The 27592-nt window shown below is 42.6% G+C and overlaps 1 protein-coding gene across 2 annotated transcripts in view; it reads right to left on the minus strand.

The window, feature by feature from the left end:
• LOC129696173 (lethal(3)malignant brain tumor-like protein 4) overlaps window positions 1-26275 on the minus strand; it is a 281807-nt gene extending 255532 nt beyond the window's left edge. Inside the window, exons 1-4 of one of the 2 annotated variants that reach the window (XM_055633744.1) lie at window positions 25763-26275; window positions 24884-24985; window positions 23381-23515; window positions 6530-6714 (exon numbers count right to left, since the gene is read on the minus strand). In XM_055633744.1, the coding sequence (XP_055489719.1) occupies window positions 6530-6714; window positions 23381-23501 (306 nt within the window). In that variant the 5' untranslated portion in view covers window positions 23502-23515; window positions 24884-24985; window positions 25763-26275. The remainder of the gene's footprint in view (window positions 1-6529; window positions 6715-23380; window positions 23516-24883; window positions 24986-25762) is intronic. The other variant, XM_055633743.1, reaches the window with a different exon arrangement.
• Between the last annotated feature and the right edge of the window lie 1317 nt (window positions 26276-27592).

Genomic DNA, 27592 nt, shown 5'->3' on the forward strand with positions numbered 1-27592 from the left:
GATCAGAGCAGTATTTAGGGAGGGGGTATTGTCACAGCTCAGCAATGAAGCCTATGGCCAATACTGTGAGCCAACCACCAAGCTCGGTTTGCTGCCTCAATGTCATTACTTTGCAATTCTCTCTGCTTTTGGTTGTACCATCCCACTCTCATTGATCATTTATGTCTATCTATCAAAATACCAGTCTTGGCCACTCAATTCATGCTGCTGACAACGGCCTTCAGATCATATTGTCAACACCGGCATGTTTCTTAGGAACATCATGCATTTATTTACGGTCCATCAGTTTGTTAAAATATATTATCACTCCAACTCATGCCTACAGACCAGCAGAAAACAAATTTCTAGGTCAACATGTTATGAATTCTAAATGAATCCTGATCAATATCACAGCTAGAGAACAGAATATATTTCAGGCACCTCATCGTTGAAGGATGGTAGAACAGGATTCACTTAGATCCTCTGTGATGTGAGAAAATACAAGTATAATAAAGTCAGGGGCTCGACGTACTTTGATGTGTAATATCACGCGGCAACAAGAAAGGATTAACAAAAACAGATTCATTCCAGTCACTGTGTAATTAAAAGAAAAGAGAAACAGAAGTTTAAAGACAAGGAGTTAAGGCTAAAAAGAGAATTATCACATCACTTACTTCCAAGATTAAGGAATTCACTAGCAGATTTAGTGAGTGGAGCAGAGGAAGGTAGGTGAAGCAAATCTACATAAAACAGAAAAGGGGAATAGGCTCTGGACTGGGGATTAGGAGTCTTATGGTGTACTTCATGGTAAGGCTTGCCTCTCATCAACCACAAGTCAGGGGCCAGAAACATGACTGGTCAGCACATGGAGCACTGCACACAGTGAGGCCAGGAACACAGATGAGGTGCGATAGGGAATGATGCGAAAAGGCTGGGGTCAGGAGCTGAAGGCTTGAGCATTGCCAGGAATGTGGACAGATGAACCCATAGAGGGAGAGGGACATTAGGACTGAAAGAGTGGGTCTGTGGAAGGAAAGGCGGGAGGGTTCAGAGAGTCAAAGGATGTGAGGGGATGGGGTAAAGAAACTCAAAAAGATCCAAAAGGGACTGTATTGCACAATGGGGACATCAGTACCTCTCCCTCATTTGCTGATAAATATGCACAGCCATATAAATCGTACAACTTCATTCAAAAATGACCAGTTTATTCCCACTATCTAATATTCAATTCTCAATGTAGCTCAAGTTAAAATTCATGCAATGAGCCTAAGCTTTGACGTTGAACTGTTTGGATGACAGCTCATCAAGGCCCTTTTGTCAGTCACAGGCCAACCTCATTCTTTCCAGCCTTGCTTTAAATCCATCAATGATGTCCTCAGCTTCAACAATTGCACTGTTGCCATGGTTGGGCACAATTACGAATTACAGAGCTGCCCACTTTGCCACCCATTGTAACCCAAGGTCCCAAAGTTCACATTCCTGCCAAACTGGTTATGCGAACCACTCAGTCTGAAGAAGGGTCTCAGCCCGAAACATCACTCATTCCTTTCCGCCAGAGATGCTGCCTGTTCCACTGAGTTACTCCAGCATTTTGTGTCTAGGCGAACTATAAAGGGCCAGTCCCACTTGGCGCTTTTTTCAGCGACTGTCGGCATAATAGACTGATGTATCAGGTTGCAAAAAAAAGTCACGGCGCGATACGGCAGTGATGTGTCATGACACGGCGGTGATGCGTAGTGACGCGGCGTGATGACGTATTGACGCACGGTGTTTCCTCAAGTGTCGCAACATTTTTTTTGTCGCCACTGGATTTTGAATTGTTCAAAATCTGATATGACGCCAGCAGTTGCCGGAAAAAAAAATCGTCAAGTGGGACAGGCCCTTATGTTTAGTTTAGTTTAGAGACATGGCAGGGAAACAGGCCCCTCAGCCCACTGAGTCTACGCCGACCAGTGATCCCCACAAACCAACACAATCCTACACACACAAGGTACAATTTACAATTATACCAAGTCAATTAACCTACAAACCTGTACGTCTTTTGAATGTGGGATGAAACCAGTGAAAAACCACACAAGTCACAGGGAGGACGCACAAACTCCATACAGACAGCACCCATAGTCAGGATTGAACCCAGGTCTCTGGTGCTGTAAAGCAGCAGCTCTACCGCTGTGCCACTGTGCTGCCCACAATTTATTTCCTGGTATATTCCAATCTTATTGGTAACACGATTTCCAGCTATAGCCCCATGGGACCAGTGAAGCTTTACAATTCACTGTGGCTCAGAACATACCAGGAAAATTCCATTAGAGAAACATATATTTGAAAAATATTTGCTGAGCAAATTTTGGCTATGATGATAAATACAATGTTCAATTCAAATGATCTTCTCCCATACCATACATTTTCAGTTATTTGATTAATTAGTAATCCAAGCAATAGTTTTTAGACAATTAGTTTGCTTGGTGCTCACAGAAAGAGCTGACTTTATTGAAGTCATTTCACTTGCTATGATGAAATCTGAACCACAACCTCAAGAATAACTACAACTCACAATGCACAGTAAAGAGCAATCTCACAATCCAGCGGAATCATAATGGGCTGTGGCAATGAAACCTTGCAGCCGTTTTCTATAATGGAATTGTTCAAGAATGAAGGGTTATATATGTAACTCATTTGAAGCAAAACACATGCTGCAAGAGGCAAAAATAGAGTTGATACATTAATTTAAAGATATTAAGTAGAGTATTTATTCATCATAAATCACAGTATAGCAGGAATTCAAAATAAAACAGAAATAAATTGTATTTGAAGATTGATCATGAATGTATTGGACAAAGTTGATTGGGAACCACAATGTGGAGGCAGTACTTGCCTATTATAAAATAAAGACTTGTATTTACAAAGTGCCTTTTCACATTTATGAGACAAATTTCAAAGCAGTACACACAAATTACTTTGTTGTTACAGTCAATACCAAAGGTGTCTGAGATAAGCAGGAATCTGTGTCTTTTAAAATAGAAACATAGAAATTAGGTGCAGGTGCCCTTCGAGTCTTTATTTTATAATTCAATATGATCATGGCTGATCATCCAACTCAGTATCCCGTACCTGCCTTCTCTCCATACCCTCTGATCCCCTTAGCCACAACGGCCACATCCAACTCCCTCTTAAATATAGCCAATGAACTGACCTCGACTACCCTCTGCGGCAGAGAGTTCCAGAGATTCACCACTCTGTGTGGAAAAAGTTCTTCTCATCTCGGTTTTAAAGGATTTCCCCCTTATCCTTAAGCTGTGACCCCTTGTCCTGGACTTCCCCAACATCGGGAGCAATCTTCCTGCATCTAGCCTGTCCAACCCCTTAAGAATTTTGTAAGTTTCTATAAGATCCCCTCTCAATCTCCAAAATTCTAGAGAGTATAAACCAAGTCTATCCAGTCTTAACTCTCAAGTCTAAAATAGCATTAGTTCTGGAAAGAATTAATGCCCATAACAATGAGATTACATATTTTACAGGCCTGAAAAAGTTATTTTTAATGTCCACCTTAATCAGTGGACACCAGTTTTGGTGAAGTAGCAATAACTCTGTATTTCAAGGCCTTATTATGATCTGAGTAGTGCTTGAAAACAGTATTTTTCAGTAACTATTATAAACTAGACATAGTGGGACCCGTTGGGTCCCAGCATCATTCGGGAGGGCTGGTCCCCCAACGCAATATTCCACCTCTCAATCAATTCCAATATTGGTGGCCAGTGGGGGGGGGTCTGGAGCACTAGTATGGGTGTTGTGGGCTGAAGAGACTGGTTTCCAGAGGGCTAGTATGGACATTGTCGGCCGAGTGGATTCTTGGGGTGGCAGCTCAGTCACTCAAGCCTGATGTGCTGGCAGCTGACTCACAGCTGGTGGGCTGGCAGTTGACTCACGGCTATTTCTTGAAATTCCATTTCAAGCAGGGTGCAAGGCCACTAAAGACAGGGAGTCGTGACCTCTCCCCCCTTCATCTTGCAGAGACTGAGCCACGACCACACTTCTGGGTTTTATAGTCCCACCACCCTCCCACCAGAAGGGGCGTGGCCTTCATTGTGTGATTAACAGGAGAGAGAATCTCAACATTTTTTAGACACTAATAACTCTTTTATTTTTCATCGATGGGAAAATCCTCAGCACCTGATGAGCGGAGGGGGACTCTAAGATGGCCAAAAATCACAGCCATACGTGGTAGCGTTTTTTTTATAAAATCAATATAAAGCGCAAACAGGAAGTGGTCAAGATTAGACTTTTAATTATATAGAAGGCAACTTTAATTAGGCAAGGCAACTTTAATTAGGCAAGGCAACTTTAATTAGGCAAGGCAACTTTAATTAGGCAAGGCAACTTTAATTAGTCAACACAGCTTTAGTATTTCCAAACCAAAGGCAACATAGCTTTAGCAGTTCCAAACCAAAGGCAACACAGCTTTAGCATTTCCAAACCAAAGGCAACACACGCTTTAGCATTTCCAAACTATATTTTCAAACCACATTAAGGGCACTGACAGGTCAGTAAAACCACACAGTTTAGTAGACATGTGTTCAGTGTTATTCACAGCTCAGACTGAGAAGAGACGTGACCCTCTCGCTCCCCCATCTTGCAGAGACTGACTGAGGCACTCAACACTTCTGGGTTTTATAGTCCCTCCAGAAGGGCCGTGGTCTTCAGGAGAGAGAATCTCAACATTTTTAAACACTAATAACTCTTTTATTTTTCACCGATGGGAAAACTCCCCTTGTCCTGCACAGCAGAGGGGGACTCTGAGTAAGATGGCCAAAAAATCACATCTGTAAGTGGCAGCGTTTTGTCTAAAATAAATATACAGAACAACAGGAAGTGGTCAAGATCAGACTTTTAGTAATATAATAAATTGAGCTGAACTAACATTATATATAAATTACAGAATATGTAAGTATGTTGGGTCAGTTTAACCCAACATGCTTGCCTTTTATAAATTCTGAAAAAAATGATTGTCATCTTATCTAGCAGTAGATTCGCTTCCCCCCCCCCCCGATTGCTGGAGGAATTCACAGATTACCTCAACTGCAATCTCTTGTCTCTATTGAGTTAAAGTAATGTTTGTTTTACTTAATATGTATAACCATTTATTTCTTGTTATATTAATATACTTTATTCAATAAAACAGTGGTCAAACACTGACCAATCCAAAAGGTTCAATAAATTTACATCATTGCTTAATATTCAGTACACATACTTCAATTTCCCCTTTTACCAGCTTAAAGATCATTGTGTACATCCATCAATAAGATCTTAGAATTTAGATTGTACTTTCTTTCACTGTTCAGTTCTTTACATTGAATAATACTGCCCATCTCTACTCACACAGCTGACTTCCACTCGACTGCAATCTCCCTTCACAATTTTGCTAGACCGTCTAATTCTGTACAATAAAGCATTATCATTTCCTTTGTACCTCTGTCAATTGCATTACTAGAAGCGAAGATACTAAATGTTTTTTTACAGATTCAAGGGAGTATAACATAATGCATTATGTGAGGGATGGTAAATCTATAGTAAGGTTATAGCATCTGAAAGTAGCAGCTAGTATGTTAAACTTACATGTCAAGTTACCTTTTTGCTCTTGCAAATATGTCATTTAATTGTTCATTCTATCTTGCAATGGGTTTCCTATCCTCAACAGAGAGCTGTCTGCTAAGGTCTTTATAAATGTCATACAACATGCAGCAAACGTAGTGGGGACCATGATTTGGGGAAGGTGGTTCAGTACATTCAGGCTAATCCATTCAGAAATGTAAAACACAGCTTGAAGGTATCAATGGAATGGCTAAATATAATTGTTAGCTTATGAGATGATATGCACTTGCTTTGACTACCCCATTGACCTAAACCAGATTTATTGTCAATATAATTTGATGTGGGTACATTCCATGAATAAGGGAACCAATTTTACACAAATAAACCTGCAATTCACCTAGCAAATCTCTGCCAGTACACAACAACAAATAAAGTATTAAACTGCCGTTCAAAGTCAAATGCACACATTATTTTTGCAAATGAGTGAAACTTCAAAAGTTGAATCCATATCGATGATATCTTGCGTCTATTAATTGTTTTCAGTTATGGACATATATACATTTGCGTTAGTGCCTTTACCTTTAACTACAAATCATTTAAACTAATATTTCAATTTCAATGCAATTTTATACCATTAAGCCTATTTGGAAATATTTAAGGCACAAGTGTTAGTGATCCATTAAAAAAATATATACATGACCACAATCTTTCAGCAACAAAGTTCACAAACATTTAAATCATCTTTCTATCTCTAATATAGTATTTTAACTGAATAAACTTGATAACAAGTCAAATAAACACAATGTTTATTTCAATTGATTATAAAACTAATTAAACTGTAGGAGTTTGCATAATTAAGATTGAATATTGCAGGTGTTTTAAAGGTTTGTTTATTATCACTATTATTAACCAGAAGGGAACAAAATGAAAACATTAACATGACTTTATTAACAATGCATACCTTAAAGTCACTGCCAGGCAAGGAACCCACTCCATTATTCCATTCCATGGCACTGTATATATCAAAGTCTTGTACATCATTTGTAGTGCTTGATTCGGCTTCTTCATCCATTCTTTCCATTTTGATAGGCACAGCCTGGCAGCCTTTTTCTTCTGAGACCTTCTTGCCTCCAAAGGAATTGCTCACTGAAAGGTCATTGAGAAATAAAAGAAAGAAACTATTACAGACCATTCAAATCGATTTTCTTCATATCCTATTTTTGCTTCATACATTGCTCTTGTTCTTGCAAGAAAATTATTAAATGAAAAAAATATCAATCAAACAGACATATTACAATAATGACTTGTTTATACAGAGCTCAATGATTATTATAATATGCTACTGGGGAAATTTTCAGAAGTTGTTTAGTGTTTGAAATTAATGTAGAAATTCTTAAATAGGAAATTTGTAGATGTTCCTTACATGGTACCCATGCAGAAAATATAGTAGATCCCAGTTAGCCCAAACTGTTGAACATTTGATTTCTGCGGCATGTCACAATTGGTCAAATACCAAAATTTTGATTGTGAGATATATTAAAAGTTTCATAGTTTAAAGAAATCTCAGAAAATGTTAAAGCTGAAATCTTGGCCAATTTTTCTGGAATGATTCAACTTTAATCAAATCAAATGTGACAAATTAACATTTTTATTACCTACCTCACAAAGAGGCAAATTTATTTTAATTATTTCAAAGTGTATTACATTTTATTTTCTCCCTTAACAAAGTAATTGATAGGCCAACAACTACAACATCCAAAAAAGGATTATTGGTTGTATTCAAAAGAATTAATAGATTTCCAGATATTATAAGGATTAAGGGATATTGGGATTTATACTGGTAAATAATAACATATAGGTTCTAATGTGAAAGAAATTATACAAACATCACTAATGTCAAAATCTGGTACCTCACACTGTGTGCGGATGTGGCGCTGACGGATGATAGGCCGAAGCAAAGAAATCGAAGCCAAAGAACCGAATGGAAACAAGGCCGAAACGCCAATAAACAGAAAGATTACGAAGACGAAATGCCTACTAACCGAAAGGATGGGACGCCTAAATGCAAACTAACCAAAAGGGCGGGATGCCTAAAACCCAAGGAACCGAAAAGCTGCGTCGCCTAAAAGCAAACCTACAGAATGGCCGCTCTGTCGAAACGCCACCTACCCAAAAGGTGGCGTCGCCTACAGGCCAACAAACCGACTGCCGCTCAACAGAAAAGTCCAATAACGGACATGACGTTGCCGGGGGGCGGGAATGGGAACAGGCAGCATCTCTGGAGAGAAGGAATGGGTGATGTTTCGTGCCGAGACCATTCTTCAGAGTGCGTCTGAAAGGTCTTGACCCGAAACGTCACCCATTCCTTCTCTCCAGAGATGCTGCCTGTTTTGTGCGTGGTAGCTTGGGTGCGTTCCGCAAGCACCGAGACGGTAATAAATAAAACGCCTGTCCCCGCGGTGGGGGTGAATCAACCACTGTGGGTGTCAGGGGAGAGGGGAGGGGGGAAAGGGGAGGGGGGAGAGGGGAGAGGGGAGCATGGGGTTCATTTTCCCACACACAAGCCATATATGACTGGGCAATCTGAACCCAAGCACCAAGTTGAAAGCAGCCGAAGGTGTGCATCCCTCGGGACAGCCCCCACTCTCCCACAGCTGCGGGTCAGGTGAAGCGGAGGTTTGGGACAATGTTCATGCCTTCACAGTAACATCATGTCCGTTATTTGACTTTTCTGTTGAGAGACAGTCGGTCCTTTCGCTTGTAGGTGACGTCGCCTTTTGGGTAGGTGGCGTTTTGACAGAGGGGCCATTCATCAAGTTTGCTTTTAGGCGACGCTGCTTTTTGGTAAGTTGGCTTTTAGGCGTCCCGCCTTTTTGGTTAGTTTGCAATTAGGTGTCCCATCCTCTCGGTTAGTAGGTGTTTCGGCCTAGTTTCCATTCTTTTCTTTGGCTTTGACTTTTTGCTTCGGCTTCTTGACTGTCAGCGCCACGTCCGAGTACCACCTCACACAAGTGCACCACGCACGAAAAATCTTGTCTCACGAATTTGATTGAGTTTTTTTGAAGAGGTGACAAAGAAGATTGATGACCTGCAATGTATGGACCCCACATCTGAGAGGTTAGTTCACATGTGATCGAGGGCAAACTAGCCAATCAGATAAAAAATTGGCTTGGTGTCGAAGGCTGATGGTGGAAAGTTTTGGTCTCTGATCAGAAGCCCGTGAGCAGAGATGCGCTACCAAGATTAGTGCCAAGTCCACTGTCGTCAACAACATTAACAATTGGAAGAGAATGTTGGGCACGATAAGTATGCTTGCAAATGACATCAAAATAGATATTATGATGGACAGTGAAGATGGTTATCTGAGATTATGAAAGGATCTCGATTGGCTGGAAAAGTGGACCAAGGACAGTCATGTGGAATTGAATTTTGATAAGTGTTGTATTTTGGTAAGTTATACCAGGGCAGAGTTACTCAATGAATGATAGGAGCCTGGGGAGTGTTGCAGAACAGAGAAACTCAGGAGTCCGAAAATGATGAGACAGGTACACAGGGTGGTGATAAATGCGTTTGGCACACTTGCCTTCATCAGTCACGCCATGGAGTACCAGAACTGGGACATTGTGAAGATTGGAAAATAATTTCACATTCCATGTCGGAATCACCAGTAGTAAATAACTTCCGTTTTAAATCATTTTACATTTATAACAAAATCTAATGATTAGGAAGAATTTAATAGTCTGGTAAATATTTTAATGCAGAGATAGGCTTTTGTAGATTACCACATAAGCCTCAGGCTGAGCTTAATGGAAGGACTGCTGAATAAATACATACAGACTCATATAACCATATAACAATTACAGTACGGAAACAGGCCATCTCGGCCCTTCTAGCCCGTGCCGAACACGTATTCTCTCCTAGTTCCATCTACCTGCACTCAGACCATAACCCTCTATTCCTTTCCATATGCCTATCCAATTTATTTTTAAATGATAAATTCGAACCTGCCTCCACCACTTCCACTGGAAGCTCATTCCACACAGCTACCACTCACCGAGTAAAGAAGTTCCCCCTCATGTTACCCCTAAACTTTTGTCCCTTAATTCTCAAATCATGTCCTCTTGTTTGAATCTTCCCTACTCTCAATGGAAAAAGCTTATCCACGTCAACTCTGTCTAGGACTCTCATAATTTTAAAGACCTCTATCAAGTCCCCCCTTATCCTTCTGTGCTTCAAAGAATAAAGGCCTAACTTGTTCAACCTTTCTCTGTAACTTAGGTGCTGAAACCCAGGCAACATTCTAGTAAATCTCCTCTCTACTCTCTATTTTGTTGACATATTTCCAATAAAATTGCAAACTTTCTACAGAATTGGCCTCACCAATGCCTTGTACAATTTTATCATTACATCTCAACTTCTATACTCAATGCTCTGATTTATAAAGGACAGCACACCAAAAGCTTTCTTTACCACATGAGATTACATCTTCAGGGAACTATGCACAGTTATTCCTAAATCCCTCTGTTCAACTGCATTCCTCAATTCGCTACCATTTACCATGTATGTCCTATTTCGATTTGTCCTGCCAAGATGTAGCACCTCACACTTATCAGCAATAAACTCCATCTGCCATCATTCAGCCCACTCTTCCAAATGGCCTAAATTTCTCTGTAGACTTTGAAAATCTACTTCATTATCCACAACACCACCTGTCTTAGTATCATCTGCATACTTACTAATCCAATTTACCACACAATCATCCAGATCATTGATGTATATGACAAACAACAGTGGACCCAACACAGATCCCTGAGGCACCCCATTAGTCACCGGCCTCCAACCTGACAAACAGTCATCCACCATTACTCTCTGGCATCTCCCATTCAGCCACTGTTGAATCCATCTAGCTATTCCACCATTAATACCCAACAATTGAACCTTCTTAACCAACCTTCCATGTGGAACCTTGTCAAAGGCCTTACTGAAGTCCCCTGCTATTTCTACACTAACTTCCCTCAATGTCCTAGGAAATATCCTGTCAGGACCTGGAGACTTATCCACTTTTATCTTTTTCAAAAGTGTCAGTACTTCCTCTTCTTTGAATCTCATAGTATCCATAGCTACTTGTTTCCCTTACCTCACATAATTCAATAACCTTCTCCTTGGTGATTACCGAAGAAAATAAATTGTTCAATATCTCCCCCATCTCTTTTAGCTCTGCAGATAGCTGTCCGCTCTGACTCTCTAATGAACCAATTTTGTCCCTCGTTATTCTTTGGCTATTAATATAGCTGTAGAAACCCTTTGGACTTACATTCACCTTACTGCCAAAGCAACCTCATATCTTCTTTTAGCTTTTCTAATTTATTTCTTAAGATTCTTTTTACATTCTTTATACTCCTCAAGCACCCCATTTACTCCATGCTGCCTATAATTATTGTAAATAATAACAATGGTGTTACAATGGTGAAAATTATATCTGCACTCTGGTAATTTTTTCTTTGTCCCACTTGCAGCACTTGTGCATGGTTTGATTGTCTTCATGTTTAGTATTATTTGATTTGAATGGATAGAATGCAAACAGTTTTTCAGTACACATGACAATAATAAACTAATACATATTCTGACTTCAAAAAGGATATGAAAACCAGAGAATTGAAATGAAAAATTAAGATCTGATTACAAATCTGATTACAATACTGCATATTACAATGAGAAATCTTTCTAACCCAATATGACACCATGTCCACCACTTCTGTGATACACATCAAGACAAAGTTAGCTCCACAAATATCAACATGATGCCCCGAAATAAAAATAGGCTTTTTGATTCAGAATTATGCACCGGAGGGGGGAAAGGCGGGCGGGGGGGGGGGGGGGGGGGGGGAGAGGGGGAGAGAGAGAGAGAGAGAGAGAGAGCGGGGGAGAGAGAGAGAGAGAGAGAGAGAGAGAGAGAGAGAGAGAGAGAGAGAGAGAGAGAGAGAGAGAGAGAGAGAGAGAGAGAGAGAGAGAGAGAGAGAGAGAGAGAGAGGGGGGGGAGAGAGAGAGAGGGGGCGGGGGGGCCACGGCGAGCGGGCGGCAACCAAATTACTGCGAGACGAGGGGGGGGTAAAGGGGTAACTCGCAATGCGTGTAAAACAGTGCGCAGCAGGCCGCGCGACCAGACCCATTGCGACGTCATCAGCTCGTTGAAAATTTTGAACGTTTTCATAATTAACTCAAGAAAAAGCTTAAAATCTTCATTTCAACAATTTCTGAATCCACGGGATAAAACTCTACAAGAATATGTAAAAATGTAATCGTCACAGACACACACACACACGCCGAAGGGACTCCTGGGCTAGTACGGGCACGATGGGCCGAAGGGGCTCTTTTTAAAATAGAGTGTTTGTTAGTATTAGCCCTGCCTAGAATATGCTTTAGAATATGAGGAACACGCCTACATCAGGCAGTAGATGCAGAAGTTTGGACATGTGCTGCATATCTAATACCGTAAGTAGTTTAATAAAGATGTGTTGTATCTTTAAATGTGTATGAGTCCGGTAATTACATGGTGTCAGAAATGGGATTCAGAGAGCTGTGTGACTTGCCATCAAATCGTATACTCGAAAGAACAAAGTTCTTTGCCCGTTTGCAACAGGTCTACGAACCTGTCGAGCGATTTATCAGCGATTTACGACACATGGCTGCACGCTGTCATTTCGGTGAGTTGACGAATGAGCTTGTGAGAGATAAGATTGTGTGGGGAATGATCGATCGTAAACTGAGGGCTGAGCTCCTTTGCAAACCCGAACTGACTCTGGAGTAAGCTATCCATTCATGTCATATGTCAGGTGACTGACTGGCAATCACCGATGTACAGAGTTAAATGGACATGATGATGGACATCGTGCAGTCAGACTCAGAGACCCTTCTTGGTATTAATGCATGCCATGACCTGGGCCTGGTGTATTTTAGATGTGCCGTCTACAAACTATGTCTCACAGATGAACCAGCACAGAAGCTGCTATCCCAGTATAACGACCTGTTTGATGATGGACTTGGCAAGTTGCCCACAAAGTATCGGATCGCTGTGGATCCTACAGTCACTGTGATCCGTGCACCACATCGTGTTCCCCAGGCCATGTGAGATAGAATACACAATGAACTTAAACGCATGGTCTCCATTAGAATCATTGCTGAAGTCAGTGACCAGTCTGATTGGGTCTCCACCATGGTCATAGCGAGTAATAAAAACAAAGGAGATATGCATCTGCATCAACCACAGGGATCTGAATACTGCAATAAAGCGCCCCCACCAGCCGATGAGAACCACAGAAGACGTCATTGTGCAGATTGGAAACGCGGTCCTGGATGCCGAATGCTCTTTCTAGCAAATACCACTAGATCCAGAATCATCCAATCTGACGACTTTTGCTACACCCTTTGGCTGTTAGAAATTTTTAAGGATGCCCTTCGGCATCAACTGTGCCAGCGAAGTTTTTCAGCACACAATGGACCAAATGTTTGCAGAATACCCGTGTGCCATCATTGTTGATGATATTCTCGTCTATGGTCACGATCCGGCTGAGCATGACGCGAACCTGAAGAAGGTACTAGACCATGCCAGACATTCATCTCAAACTCAACCCACTTAAATGCAGATTTCGGGTTCCTGAGGCCACCTACGTCGGACATGTTTTCACTAGCAGCGGCCTGTTTTCAGTCTAGCACCACACCAGCAGAAGCAGCCTCTTCTGCCTCAACCAGCTCCTTCCCTCCCGTGGTCATCATTGGCCGCTGACATATTTGAATGGCATGGAAAACACTATCTATTTCTTGTACACTCTTACTGAGGATGGTTCGAAATAAACTTCCTGCAAACCATTTCCTCCACGTCTGTGATCGAGAAGCTGCAACACCTTTCCGTACATGGCTCCCCTGTACGCATTCAGACTGACAATGGCATGCAATTTACCAGCCAATCATTCAAGAACTTTGCTAAAAGATGGAACTTCCAACACATCACCAGAAGCCCAGAATTCCCGCAGTCCAACAGACTGGCCAAGCGTGCTGTTAGGAGTGCTAAACAACTCATGGACATTCCTACCTGGCAAAATCCAGCGTCTACCTGGACTTGCTCAACCTACGACTAATGTCCCGCCAGACGCGTTTACCCTTGCCTGTCTCTCAGCAGCAGCTACAGCCGTGCGTCTGCTCCCCGCCCGCGGTGCAGAAGCAACAGCAATTTAAATGTGACACACAAAAGCGTTACTACAACAAGTCGAGCAAGCCGCGTAAAGCACTGGCACATGGGCAAGTGGTTCGCCTGCGAACCAACAAAGGACATACCCGGCTGGGGCATATTTTCAGCCCTTCCAAAGAACTACTTTCGTACCTGGTCGAAGTGGACAGTGTCATCTACAGACGCAACCATCAACATATCCTCATTGGAACCGTCCTGCACCTGCAGGTCCTGATGCCCCGCCTCTCGTGTATGCACCAAGGACTGTTCCAGCTACTCCAGAGCTACTGCACCTCTAGCTGTTGTTGCTGCCACGTGTTCCCCGCGTCGGTTTACACCTAGCTCGCCTGTGGCGACGTCACCCACCAGGCCTGCCAATCACCGGTCGTGTGCCCACTCCAGATTCCCATTTCTACTCCCGCAAAAGAAGGTGAGGCGGCCTCCTACCACACAGGGGCCGGACGGGTTTGTAGGCCACCCATTAGATATGGTGATTTTGTATAATCTTGCCAGCATGTTCCCCTCGGTATATAATAAGGACCGTAGCTACTTTCTATTTTCTACAAGAAGAGATATAGATTGGCTATTGCATGCTGGCACTGGCCTTTTGGGCCAAAATGCTCCTCCTGGGCCAATACGGGCAGTTTGGGCAAAAGGGACTGGTTTCTCAGCTAATCTGGGGATTGTGGGCCGAAATTTGTGGTTTCAGGCAAGCCAAACAACTCATTTCATTTCCAATTGCATTGCAGTTTGAAGCACAGGACAGGCTCAAGCCAAACAGGTGATTGCATTTTCACTTCATTTCCATTGACATAACAATAGACAATAGGTGCAGGAGAAGGCCATTTGGCCCTTCGAGCCAGCACCGCCATTCAATGTGATCATGGCTGATCATCCCCAATTAGTACCCCATTCCTGCCTTCTCCCCATATCCCCTGACTCCGCTATTTTTAAGAACCCTATCTCGCTCTCTCTTGAAAGCACCCAGAGAACCTGTCTCCACCGCCCTCTGAGGTAGAGAATTCCATAGACTCACCACTCTTTGTGAGAAAAATTGTTTCCTCGTCTCCGTTCTAAATGGCTTACTCCTTATTCTTAAACTGTGGCCCCTGGTTCTGGACTCCCCCAACATCGGGAACATGTTTCCTGCCTCTAGTGTGTCCAAGCCCTTAACAATCTTATATGTTTCAATGAAAGACCCTCTCATCCTTCTAAACTCCAGAGTGTACAAGCCCAGCTGCTCAATTCTCTCAGCATATGACAGTCCCACCATCCTGGGAATTAACCTTGTAAACCTACGCTGCACTCCCTCAATAGCAAGAATGTCCTTCCTCAAATTAGGGGACCAAACTGCACACAATACTCCAGGTGTGGTCTCACTAGGGCTCTGTACAACTACAGAAGGACCTCTTTGCTCCTATATTCGATTCCTCTTGTTATAAAGGCCAACATGCCATTCGCTTTCTTCACTGCCTGCTGTACCTGCATGCTTACTTTCATAGACTGATGTACAAGGTCCCCCAGATCCCGTTGTGCTTCCCCTTTTCCCAACTTGACGCCATTTAGATAGTAACCTGCCTTCCTGTTTTCGCTACCAAAGTGGATAACCTCACATTTATCCGCATTAAACTTCATCTGCCATGCATCTGCCCACTCCCCCAACCTGTCCAAGTCACCCTGCATTCTCTACAGGACACAGGGCAGGCCTAAGCCAAACAGCTGATTGCATTTTCACATCATTTCCATTGCCATTGCACTTTCAAGCACAGGGCAGGCCCAAGCCAAACAGCTGATTGCATTTTCACTTCATTCCCATTGTCACTGCACTTTAGAATAGAATAGTTTATTGTCATTGTAACATGAACCATGTACAACAAAATTTAAAAATGCCAGCTAGTCAGTGCACCATTCAAACATTTCTAAAAGCTAATGATACATACAAGGTAAAACATTAAAAAAAGATAAACAACTAAAATAAATATCATGAAAATAGCACGCATAAACACCCAACTCTACATCCTTCTGTCGATTTCACAGTGTACCAGTCCCTTAGTATGTATCGCCCCTGCGTTCCTTGGCGGCTACATTTAGTGCCTTTATTGCAGTGGGGTAAAAACTGTTTTTAAGTCTGTTTGTCCTTGTCCTTGTAGATCTGTACTGTCTGCCTGACGGCAACAGTTCAAACAGGGAGTGTCCGGGGTGGGAAATATCCTTTATAAAACTCTGGGATTTTTTGATGCAGCGGGAACTGTGTAAGTCCTCCAAGGTAAGGAGAGGGCAGCCGACAATCCTCTGGGCGTTGTCAATGGCCCTCTGGAGCGCTCTCCTCTGAGCCGCTGTGCAGCTGGTGTACCACACGCATACACAGTATGTTAGGATGCTCTCAATGGAGCACCGATAAAAGGACAGCAGCAGTCTCTGATTGATGTTATTCTTCCCGAGCACCCTCAGGAAGTGCAGTCTCTGCTGGACCTTTTTCAGCAGCGCAGAGGTGTTCACGCTCCACGTCAGCTCCTCCTCAATATGGATTCCCAGGAAGCGGAAATCCGCCACCCTCTCCACACAGTCCCCTCTGATAATTAATGGTACCATGTCCGTTTTATTCTTCCTGAAGTCTATTATTATTTCCTTTGTCTTTAAGGAGCAGGTTATATTCTCCACACCACACTGTCGGCTGCTCCGCCTCATCCCGGTAGGCGAACTCGTCCCCCCCGGAGATGAGTCCCACCACCGTAGTGTCATCCGCAAATTTGGCAATGGTGTTCCTGTGGTGGGCGGGGGTGCAGTCATGTGTGTAGATGGTGTAGAGCAGGGGGCTCAGCACGCAGCCCTGTGGCGAGCCGGTACTGAGGCTGAGGGCCGTGGATGTGTGATGGCCCACTCTGACTCTCTGGCTGCAACCCGACAGGAAGCTATTTATCCACATGCAGGTGGAGTGTGGAAGTCCCAAGTCCCCCAGTTTGTCCACCAGTTTGTGGTGAAGGATGGTATTAAAAGCAGAGCTGTAGTCCACAAAGAGCATCCGCACGTAGCTCCCCCGCTGCTCCAAGTGGGACAGTGCAGCATGGAGAGCTGTGGCTACAGCGTCCTCTGTAGATCTATTTGCTCTGTACGCAAACTGGTGGGGGTCAAAGCTTCGGGGCAGAAGTGATGTGATATGACCCCGGACCAGTTTTTAAAAACACTTCATCACCACTGGTGCGAGTGTGACTGGCCGGTAGTCATTGAGGCTGGAAATGTGGGGTTTTTTGGGCAAGGGGACTATGGTTGCGGACTTCAGACAGGGTGGAACAGTGGACTGGGCCAGAGACTGGTTGAAAATCCTCATACAGACTCCAGCCAGCTGGTCTGCGCAGTCCTTCAACACGCGTCCAGAGACGCCGTCGGGTCCAGTAGCCTTCCTTGGATTGATGGCCCGCAGAGTGCGCCTCACCTCATGCTCCTCTATCTTGAGGGTTAGGCTGCTGTGGACCATGTGGTGTGATGTGGCTGTCTCAGGTGGCTCCACTTCAAAGCGAGCAAAGAAGAGGTTCAGCTCCTCTGCCAATGAGGCGTCACCTTCAGCAGCTCCAAGGTTGGTCTTGTAGTTGGTGAGATACTGGATCCCCTGCCACACCTGCCTGCTGTTGTTACTGTCCAGGTGGTCCTCTATCTTCCTCCTGTAGTCTGATTTGGCCTCTCCGATGCCTCTCTTCAGGTTAGCTTGGGCCATGCTGTATAAAGCCCTATCGCCAGACCTAAAAGCGGTGTTCCTCTCTTCTAACAGCCGCTGGACCTCCCGGGTCATCCAGGGCTTCTGGTTGGGGTAGACCCGGATGCGTTTGTCCACTGTGACCGTGTCCATGCAGTTTTTAATGTAACACAGTACACTGTCTGTGAACACCTCCAGGTCCCGGTGTTTCAAGCACAGGGTAGGCTCAAGCCAAACAGCCGATTGCATTTTCACTTCATTTCCATTGCCACTGCAGTTTCAAGCACAGGGCAGGCCAAATAGCTCATTTCATTTTCATTAAGGACTAACAAATCATTTATACAAGTACATTGCATACTCACAGTGTTCTGTAGTTTCCCAGCTTACAACAGAAAGTTGTGACCTCTCCCTCGCCATCTTGCAGACAGACTGAGCCACGCCCACACTTCCGGATTTTATTGACCCTCCCCCCTCCCACTGAAAGGGGCATGGCCTTCAAACGGTGATTGACAGGAGAGAGAATCTCAATATTTTTTAAACACTAATAACTTTCATTTTTCATTCTGTCAAATTTCAGCTAAATCTCACATACCAGTAAGCTGAACAATGTTACAAAGTGAACATTAGAAAAAGGAAACAATTAAAACAAAAATGTTGAAATCTAAAAAGTTTATTGGCCAAGTATTCACATACACGGAATTTGCATTGGTGCTCCACGCACAAGTAACAACATGGCATACAGTGACAGTTACGAATGACTCAGAAAACATTAAACGTTAATAATAATAAAACATTAATGATAAAACACCATTGAACCAACAAAATAACAGATCAAAGGGAGGCTACAGATTTTTGGCTGTTGAGTAGAGCAACTAATCGTGGATAAAAATTGTTTTTATGTCTGGCTGTGGCAGCTTTGACAGTCCGGAGTCGCCTTCCAGAGGGAAATAATTCAAAGAGTTTGTGGCCAGGGTGAGAGGGGTCAGAGATGATCTTGCCCGCTCGCTTCCTGGCCCTTGCAGTATACAGTTCATCTATGGAGGGAAGGTTGCAGCCAATAACCTTCTCTGCTGATCGGACGATTTGCTGCAGCCTCCAGGTGTCGTGCTTGGTGGCTGAGCTAAACCAGACTATGATGGAGAAGGTGAGAACAGACTCTACGATGGCCGTGTAGAATTGGACCATCATTACAGTGGCAGATTGTGCTTCCTCAGCTGCCGTAGGAAGTACATCCTCGGTTGTGCCTTTTTGACTGTGGAATCGATGGTAGCCCCCCACTTAAGGTCCTTGGAGATGATGGTTCCCAGGAACTTAAAATACTCCACAGATGTGACTGCGGTGTTGTTGATGGTGATTGGGGTGAGGGGAGGGGGAGCTCTCCTAAAGTCTAGAATCAATTCCACTGTCTTAAGAGCATTGAGCTCTAGGTTGTTGCGATGGCACCAGGACACCAGCTGTGTCATTTCCTGTCTGTAGGCAGATTCCTCCCCATCCTGGATCAGTCCAATCAGGGTTGTGTCGTCCGCAAACTTGAGAAGCTTGACAGAGGTGTCAGTGGAGGTGCAGTCATTGGTGTAGAGAGATTAGAGGAAAGGAGTACGCAGCCTCGCGGTGCTCCTATGCTGAGCGTTTGCAGGTTCTGAGATGTGCTTTCCCAGCCTCACATGCTGTTTCCTGTCTGTCAGGAAGCTGGTGATCCACCGGCAGAGGGGCTCAGGCGCAGTCAACTCGAAAACTATCAAATTAAATCTGACAAAGAACTTACAAGAGTATTCTCGGCCTACACCGACATCCTTGGAGTCACCAAATCACACACTGTAATATTCAGCAGTAAGTTTATTCTTTCTGACTCCTAAAGTTTTTCCAGTGTTTAAAATGCATACGAGGTGCTGCGTAGAATATTTGCCTCATTGCAACTCTGCAAAAAACATTGCAAAGCACCAAAAAAACCTCAACATGAACCAGGACAATGCAACGGAATTAATAGACATTCAAACCACCCGTTAACATTCATTCATTCAAGTCCACAACCAATGTGCATTTTGTGCAAAACATATAGTGCTCACTGAGTGCAGAATATGAGCTCTGTCGCCAAAAGGGCAAAAGTAATGCAAGTACAACCGTATTTGGAATAGATGCATGCTTAAAAAAAGAAAGAAATGCACAAATAATTTAATGAGGCAGGCATGGCAAGACAGATGATGTTCGCAGGTCAGTTTGATGCATCAGTATGATGCATAGTGATCAATTCTGCTATTGGTGTTTGAAGCTCAAACAACTTCAAATCAGAGTTGTTCTCCAGACTTTGAACTGTGCGATACTTCAGGCACGAGCGCAAGTTCCTGCTCTTATGCAAAACTAGTTGATTTCATTACCTTTACCACCAACATTCACTGCGCCCACAAATTGACTTGGACTATCTCGGACACCTCTCTCCCCTTTTTTGATCTTTCTGTCTCCATGGCAGGGGGAGAGGGGGGGGGGGGGGGGGAAGAAGAAGGGTGCAGACTATCAACTGACATTTAAGATAAACACACCAGCTCCCACAGTTATTTGGACTACATCTCCTCCCACCCCTCTGCTTCTTGCATAAATGCTATCCCCTACTCTCAATTTCACTGTCTTCACCACCTTTCCAATATGAGGCTTTCCATTCTCGGACAACTTAGATGTCCTATTTCTTTAATAAATGTGTTTTTCCCATGCTGTCGTAGATAGATTCATTGCCCACATCTCCTCTACGTCCCGCAATTCTGCTCTTGCTTCCCTTACCCAAGACTGAACAAGGATAGAATTCCCCTGGTCCTTGCCTTTCACCCCATCAGCCTCTGCATCCAACACTTCATTCTTCGATATTTCCGCCATCTGGAAGGTGATCCCATCCCCATCCCTTTCCACGTTCTGCAGAGCCCAGCCCCTCTGCAACTCCGCGCACTGGATTGCTCACTTCGGGGTGCCGGCGCACATCTCCTCCGACCGGGGGCCACAGTTCACCTCCGAGCTGTGGTCAGCCATGGCTCGCTTGCTGGGGGTGCAGCTGCACCACACCACGGCTTACCACCCGCAAGCTAACGGTCTGGTGGAAAGGTTCCACCAGCAGCTGAAGGCAGCATTGAAGGCACGACTTTCTCCGGCCCGGACTGGATGGACGAGTTGCCGTGGGTCATGCTGGGCATCCGGACCGCTCCCAAAGAGGACTTGGCCTCATCATCGGCGGAGCTTGTGTACGGGTCGCCACTCACAGTGCCCGGGGAGTTCGTGCCATCGGCGCCGGAGCAGCAGGGAACGCCCTCCTCCACCCTTCAACGCCTTCGTGAGCGAGTTGGCAGGCTCGCGCCCGTCCCGACGTCCAGCCATGGGACATTTTGCCCACACGTGCCATTGGCCCTCACGGACTGCCCGTATGTTTTCCTGCGCCGTGATGCCCACCGGACGCCACTCCAGAGGCCGTACGAGGGCCCGTTCCGGGTGCTGGAACACGGGCAGTCGACTTTTGTCCTGGACATGGGGGGCCGGCCGGAGGCCGTGTCGATTGACCGTTTGAAGCCGGCGCACCTGGACATTGACCAGCCGGTGCTGGTTGCTCAACCTCGGCCCCGAGGGCGCCCCCCCTCACGACTCCCTCCACCTGTCACTCCATCTGTCCTCCCGCCGGTCCCTCGACCTGTCCCTCCACCTATGCCACCGCAAGCCCCGGGATCTGCTGACTTCCGCACGCGGGCCGGCCGGGTTGTGCGCCCGCCGGTGCGTTTTGTGCCTCTGGTTCTGGGGGGGGGGGGGGGGGGGGGGGGGGGGGGGATAATTATAATTTCAGATTGATGTATAAAGCATTTAGTTTACCAATGTTCTTCAGGGTAGGAAATATACCAGCCTTACCAGGCCAGTTTAGATGCAACTCTTGGCACACCCAATGTCGCCAAGTCTTAACTGCTCTTTGAAATGGCTGGCCAAGTTCCTCAGTCAAAGGGCATCTCGGCTTGGGAAATAAATGCAAATTTCAAAATCGCAATTTCTAGATAATTTTTCACCATATACACAGAAACAAATTCATGGAAAAATATTTAAGGATTTAATTTCATTTGCCTGCAATTTCATTAGGTTCTCAGTTACATATTTGACAACAGGTAGGTTAAAACAAAAAATTAATACTTTCATAAGCTTGAATGAAAACCATAGTAATTATGATGTACCAAAATATAACCAGGAAATCTATTTTGTTTTAAAACTTTTCTTCAACTTTTTACTGTGGAGAGCTAATTTTAACAATTTTCTCCATTGTTTTCTTAAAGACTGACATAATTTCTCTTTAGTATGAGCAAGGTATGGATTATCAGCAGCGGTGTAAACCTCTGATAAAGCAGTAGAGTCAATCATCTAACACCATGGCTTGCATCTGACAGCAATATCTGTTGGTGCTCAGGAAAAAAACAAACCACAATTGGAGACAAGACTGAATTGCATTTACATTTGCAGCATCCACCACCTCTGAAATACATTTTTTTAAATCAACAGTAACGTACAAGTTTTCTTGAGTTTATAGTTTATCACAGTTGCAAATTGATACTGCTCTGCAAATGTATTATTAATTTAATTTTAATTTGGCTTGTGGTGCTTACAAGCAGAAAATAAAGTTTCAATTGTCCTTAATCCTGGAAGATAAGTGTCCACATGGCAGACATAATGAAATAAAAAGTAAGGCTAAAAGCGATTACAAAACATTAATAGGAAAGCTTTTTTTTTGTATAGCACCTCACACAACCCAAGGACATTCCAAGTGTACAACAGTCAACTGTATTCATCCAAAATGTGGGTACATGGTTATTAGAAAGCACAATTCAGAATGTAAAAGTCAAATGGTGCCAACTAACTTTCATAAACAGCAGTGACCAGATAATATGTTTTGATCATTGTGGTTGAGGGGAAAGAAAATAGTCAAGGCACCAGAAGTGCCCTGTGCTTCAAATTAGTGCAATGGGTTATTTTTATATCCATTTGTAAAATGGACAAAAAAATGTTTAACTTCCAGATCTATAATATAGCTGTCCATTGGTTTACATTCAATGTTTTGGAATGAAACACAACCCCTCAATCAGTCCAATTGTAATGACCTCTTCCTTTTTTCTTTACTTAAGAATTACATAAATTATAAGCTCTAAATTATCAATTGTAATTGATCAGGGGATAAAAACACTTCCATTGTGGGAAACATCTATGAATACCAATCACAGATGTTCTTGGGAAACATTTAAGATTTGAGTTCACATTGGATAAGGTGCTTTATACAACCAATACACTTCTGTAGCTTTATTTAAAAACTTAAATTGTTTATTTTTTGATAAAGATCTACTGCAATTATCACTAAGATCGTCTGCCACATTTTGTTAAAGGTAGGAGCTAGCCAATTCCTTTTCAAAAGAATTTCCATTCAATATTTTAAATAAACAAAGCTAACCTACTCAATCTGGTTATGTGATTTTGTGCAGCATCTAAAGTTATTTTTTCATCTAACCTAAACAAACAACAAAACACACTTTATGGAAATAACTAACATAAATTGGGTTAATTAGTTGATGGACTTGATATTTACAAACTGTTGCGTGTATTTCATTTGGAATCAAGAACACAAGTGATGTTATATGGTTTATATGACGTATTACTTGTTTCCCCAAAGACAAAAATTCAGCCCAATAAATAATTCACATTCTAAACACCTACATGCTTAAAATAATTATGTTTAATGCATAACTTTCAATACATTTGTTAAGAGAGGAGCTTCTGCCGATAAATGTATACATTTTAAAACCTATTGACCCATAGGTTTTAGAGAATAAGACATCATTAGCATTTACAACTCTTCTTAGGACCGAACAATGTATAGACAGATAAACTCCTCCCACCTGTCAGATTGAGGGGTTGCTGGTCAACTTCTGCCATCATTTCTGTGGAAATGGCATTAGATCTTATTAATAGACTTCCATCAGCAGTTTCCATTTCCTTCAGTGTTTCACCAGAATCCATTCTATTCTTCCCTGCTATAAAGAACCAAATCAAACTATTAATTTCTGTTCAGAGTTACACATGGAATAAATGTAAACATTGTCCATCTTATTCTCATGAACTCCATGTTGTTTTTTTGTTTTGGTCAGTAATCCTAGATATAGTATTTGTTTCTTCACAATTTGTTTTTTAAAAGAGGAAAATAATAATATTTTAGAAATGAAGACATTCAGAAACATAAAAAAGATAACTGAAGAAGAGTGAACGTTGTTTGACATCTTCCAAATGCCACTTCAACCCCATGAATGAAAATCTATGATGGAACTGATAGAGCACCACTTGGAAAGAAAGAAAGGCAAATAATAACCATGTCCCATAAATCAACAATTGTATTTCACTTCATTCAATGTGCCAAAAATATAAAATACTACACTTCAAACCAAATACCTTACATAATATGTATGAAATAATGTTAATTTCTCAAATACCTGCCCAGCAAGTGTCCATTAACGTTTCAAACATATTGTATTATTACAGTTCAACTGTTCCCTCGAAACATCAATATTCCAATGTGAAATTTTAACATAAGCAAGTTCAATATTCTTCATACGCTTCGTCTGATCTCGTTGCCCAATTAGTAGCGACTAACTCTGTCTGATGTCCATTACTCCAGTTGACTGGTTTAAAAACACTCACTTACTGGAGTTTAATATTTTTACAGTGCAGTGCGGTGTAACTCCATACAGGATGAATGAAGCGTTCACTCTTGATGCAAGGCTGCATTGTAAACGGTCTTTTTAGATCAGCCCGATTCATACATCGTGCACATTTATGAAAAATACCATCTGCCAAACAGCGACTCGGATAATAATTGTTATGGCCATTACTACATTTAGAGGTCTGCTAATTTCATTACGCCTATTTTTCTTCCTCCAGGTTATCAGTTCGTTCAAAATAATGGCATAGCCATCAGATAAACGTGCTTTCCGCTGAACACTCTGATTTATTTTAAACCCTCCCTGTTTCGAGACAAAACTAAATAAATTTAACTTTAATCTACATATTTAAAAGTGCTTCCGTTCCTCTACAACGTGTTACTTCCGTATTCAGCAAACTGCGGGAAAAGAAAAGCATATATAAACATATGGTTAACATTTTTCAACAAAAATGTCTTGATCTCGACACTCGGTGATCTGAAATACAAGCAACATCTTTCATGGAAACGCATAAATTGTTATTGAACGAGGCATCTTTTCAGATGCGTGCATACGCCAAGCTCGAAGGGAAAACTGCACAGATGGAGGGGGAAAAAAGCCATCACCACTTTGAAGAAAAGAGAGCGATCCAGCGTGTTGAATGAAACGGCAATAACTGCAGATAGGCTGGGTAATTAAATTAAATACCTCCAAACAAGTACAAAGTCCAGTTAACGCGCGGCAGCAGATTCTCTTGCTTTGGCTCCCACAGCGCAGCTAAACAGTTAGCAGTCACATTGTGTCCTTTCGCTTGCGACGGGGGAGAAATAAAACACTTTAGAATTTCTCTTAATTGACTTTTTTTTATAATGACATGAATATATTTAACAAACTGTGAATTTTTTCAGAAGAAAACATTTGCAGAACAGGAATATTTATCAAAATGGCGGAGCGAAGAATATTTACAGCACTCCGATGTTCAATGCTCTATTCTATATTATACAACACCGGTAAAAACTGCAGCAAAATTCCAAAATATTGGAACTTTGGCTGGTTAATATTTGCAAAGTAACATTTCCAGATATTTCAGGTTGCAATCGCGCAGTTATCCTGCAAAACGTGCGACTTTTTCGTGTTTATATGTAAGTGCATTGGAAATGCAATGTGAAGTGTTATGGAGGAATGTTTGTTTTACAAAGAGCTTAGATACAATAACAACAAATGAAACAACGGAATAAAAGCAACTACACGAAAACTGCCCGTTTGCACGTTTTCCTCTGAAGGATTTTTATTTTCCCCTCGAAATTCTGAAATTTTCCTCTTCCCCCGCCCCCGCCCCCCGAGGATAATTTGTTTAAGTAGTTTCAATTGAAAACCAGTCGGCAGTAATTCCGCATTGAACGTCATTAAAACTAAAGAATATCAGTCAGACAGTGCATCTGCAAATGGAAAACTGTCAAAAAAGTGTGAAACAAAGTCTGTTAAATTCTTTAAGTCAAACGCCAGATCGCGCCGGAAGCATATTGCTGTTTTTTTCTCTTTCATTTCTGAAATGAAAGAAATACATTTCACGCTGAATTTCCTTACCAGTCAAAGCTGTAACACTAGGCCTTTTTTTTTCAGCTGGAAGAGGGAGGCGGGCGAACGGCAGGCGCAGGCGCGGAGAGTACGCATTGGCATTACTCGAGCAAGCAAAGCAACTCCACCTGACACTGAGCAGCCGGCATCGAGAAAGAGCAAGAAATGTGAGGATTCACCTGGGCTGGAGTAAGAGGCGACGAGGCAAAGAGTTGAGAATTCACCTGGGTCTCAGGGAAAGCAAGGTGGGAGGATTCACCTGAGACTGGTGGATGGGAAAGTGAGGATTCACCCATGACTTAGGCAAGAGGGAGAGAACAGGACCGAAGATTTATCTGAACTGAGCAAATGTAAGAGAAAAGGACCATAGGTGTGTGAATTCTTGGGACATAAACAAAGAAGAAAAAGTGCTAAAATCTGATAATATGCATGGGACCTGATAGAGAGACCAAAAATTTGGAGATACATCTGTGAGTGAGAAAATAGGAAAATATTGAGATTTTAAAAATCAAGTCTGCAATTTATCCCATCAGATAAAACATAGAAAGAAGTTTAATTTGACACATAATTCACTTTCATATCCTCAGTATTAAAAAAAGTTATAGCCATTTTCATACTGAAATTAGCATCTTGTTCCCTATTGCTTTTCCATTAACTCAAAAGCTGTGAACGAGGACAGTCAAAAGCCCATAACTCTTAAAAATTAAGAGAACTGAATGAAATTGTCAGTTATTATAGATTGAAGCATTCTGAAACAAATATTAAATAATCTTACTTGGATGACCTGAAATTAAAGCATATTAGTTACCTAATTGTAGCTAATTACAAAATTCAATTACTAGATCTAAACATCTATCCATTTCTTAAGAAAAGGTTAACATTTTTAAATAGCCTAAGTGTCCAAATAACATTCACACAAGAATTCACAATATAACATGATTTTTAAATCTCATTTTCATGAATTTATAGGCCAAATGGAAGGAATTCCCGTAAATTAATGGGCATTTTAATCAATCTTGCGAATGGGTTTTTGTGGAACGCGATCGATTGGAACGTTGCGGTTGCAGTGAATTTGAACCCCATATCGGCAGGAAAAACACTGCCGGTTCTATGGGGCCAAAACCACATTATCGCCAAGGAAATTTTGATTAAAGTCATCCTAAGAAGCAAGTTTATATGTAAAATAAATTACTTACCCTGTGATCCGTCCCGTTGTAGGTGTTGACGGCGTTAGAAGTAGCTTTTTATTTTACTCCAGGGATTAAATTGTCCCGCGATTTTTTTTTAAAACTTCCGAGAACGGAAGTCGGTACGATTTATCTGCAACAGCTTAACAGCCTGAGGAAGTTCGACTCCGACAGGCAGGAGAAAACGGCATTTTAATCCCGCCCCCCCTCAAAGCCGCCAAAATCGCACACACGGCCAGTGGCAGAACTGCAACGCCGCTGAAGGTAAGTATTCTAACATCGCTACACAGATTTGGTGATTTGCTGGGAAAAGGGGAGGGTTTTTTTAGCTCACTCCCAGGTGAATATTCACAACTTTGTTCTGTTCATTTTCCTCAGCCATAGGCGAATCTTCACGTCTCTGCTCTCTTATGTCCCCTTCAATCTCAAGTGTATCAAGGCATGTGTGCTCTCTTTCGCTCCCTCTTCCTCAGTTCCAGCTGAATCTACAGATCTTCGACAAAAAGAAAAGACAAGGAGATTCTGTCTCTCCGATCATAGATGAAGGAGAGCAGAGATGTGGAGACTCATCTGAAGGGTCACCAATGACCTTAAAATCAAAGTAGTGTGCTGCATAGGTAAACACAAATCTTAATGTGCGACCATGAGTGGC

This window comes from Leucoraja erinacea, chromosome 4 (assembly GCF_028641065.1).
Source record: "Leucoraja erinacea ecotype New England chromosome 4, Leri_hhj_1, whole genome shotgun sequence".
Taxonomy (NCBI): Eukaryota; Metazoa; Chordata; class Chondrichthyes; order Rajiformes; family Rajidae; genus Leucoraja; species Leucoraja erinaceus.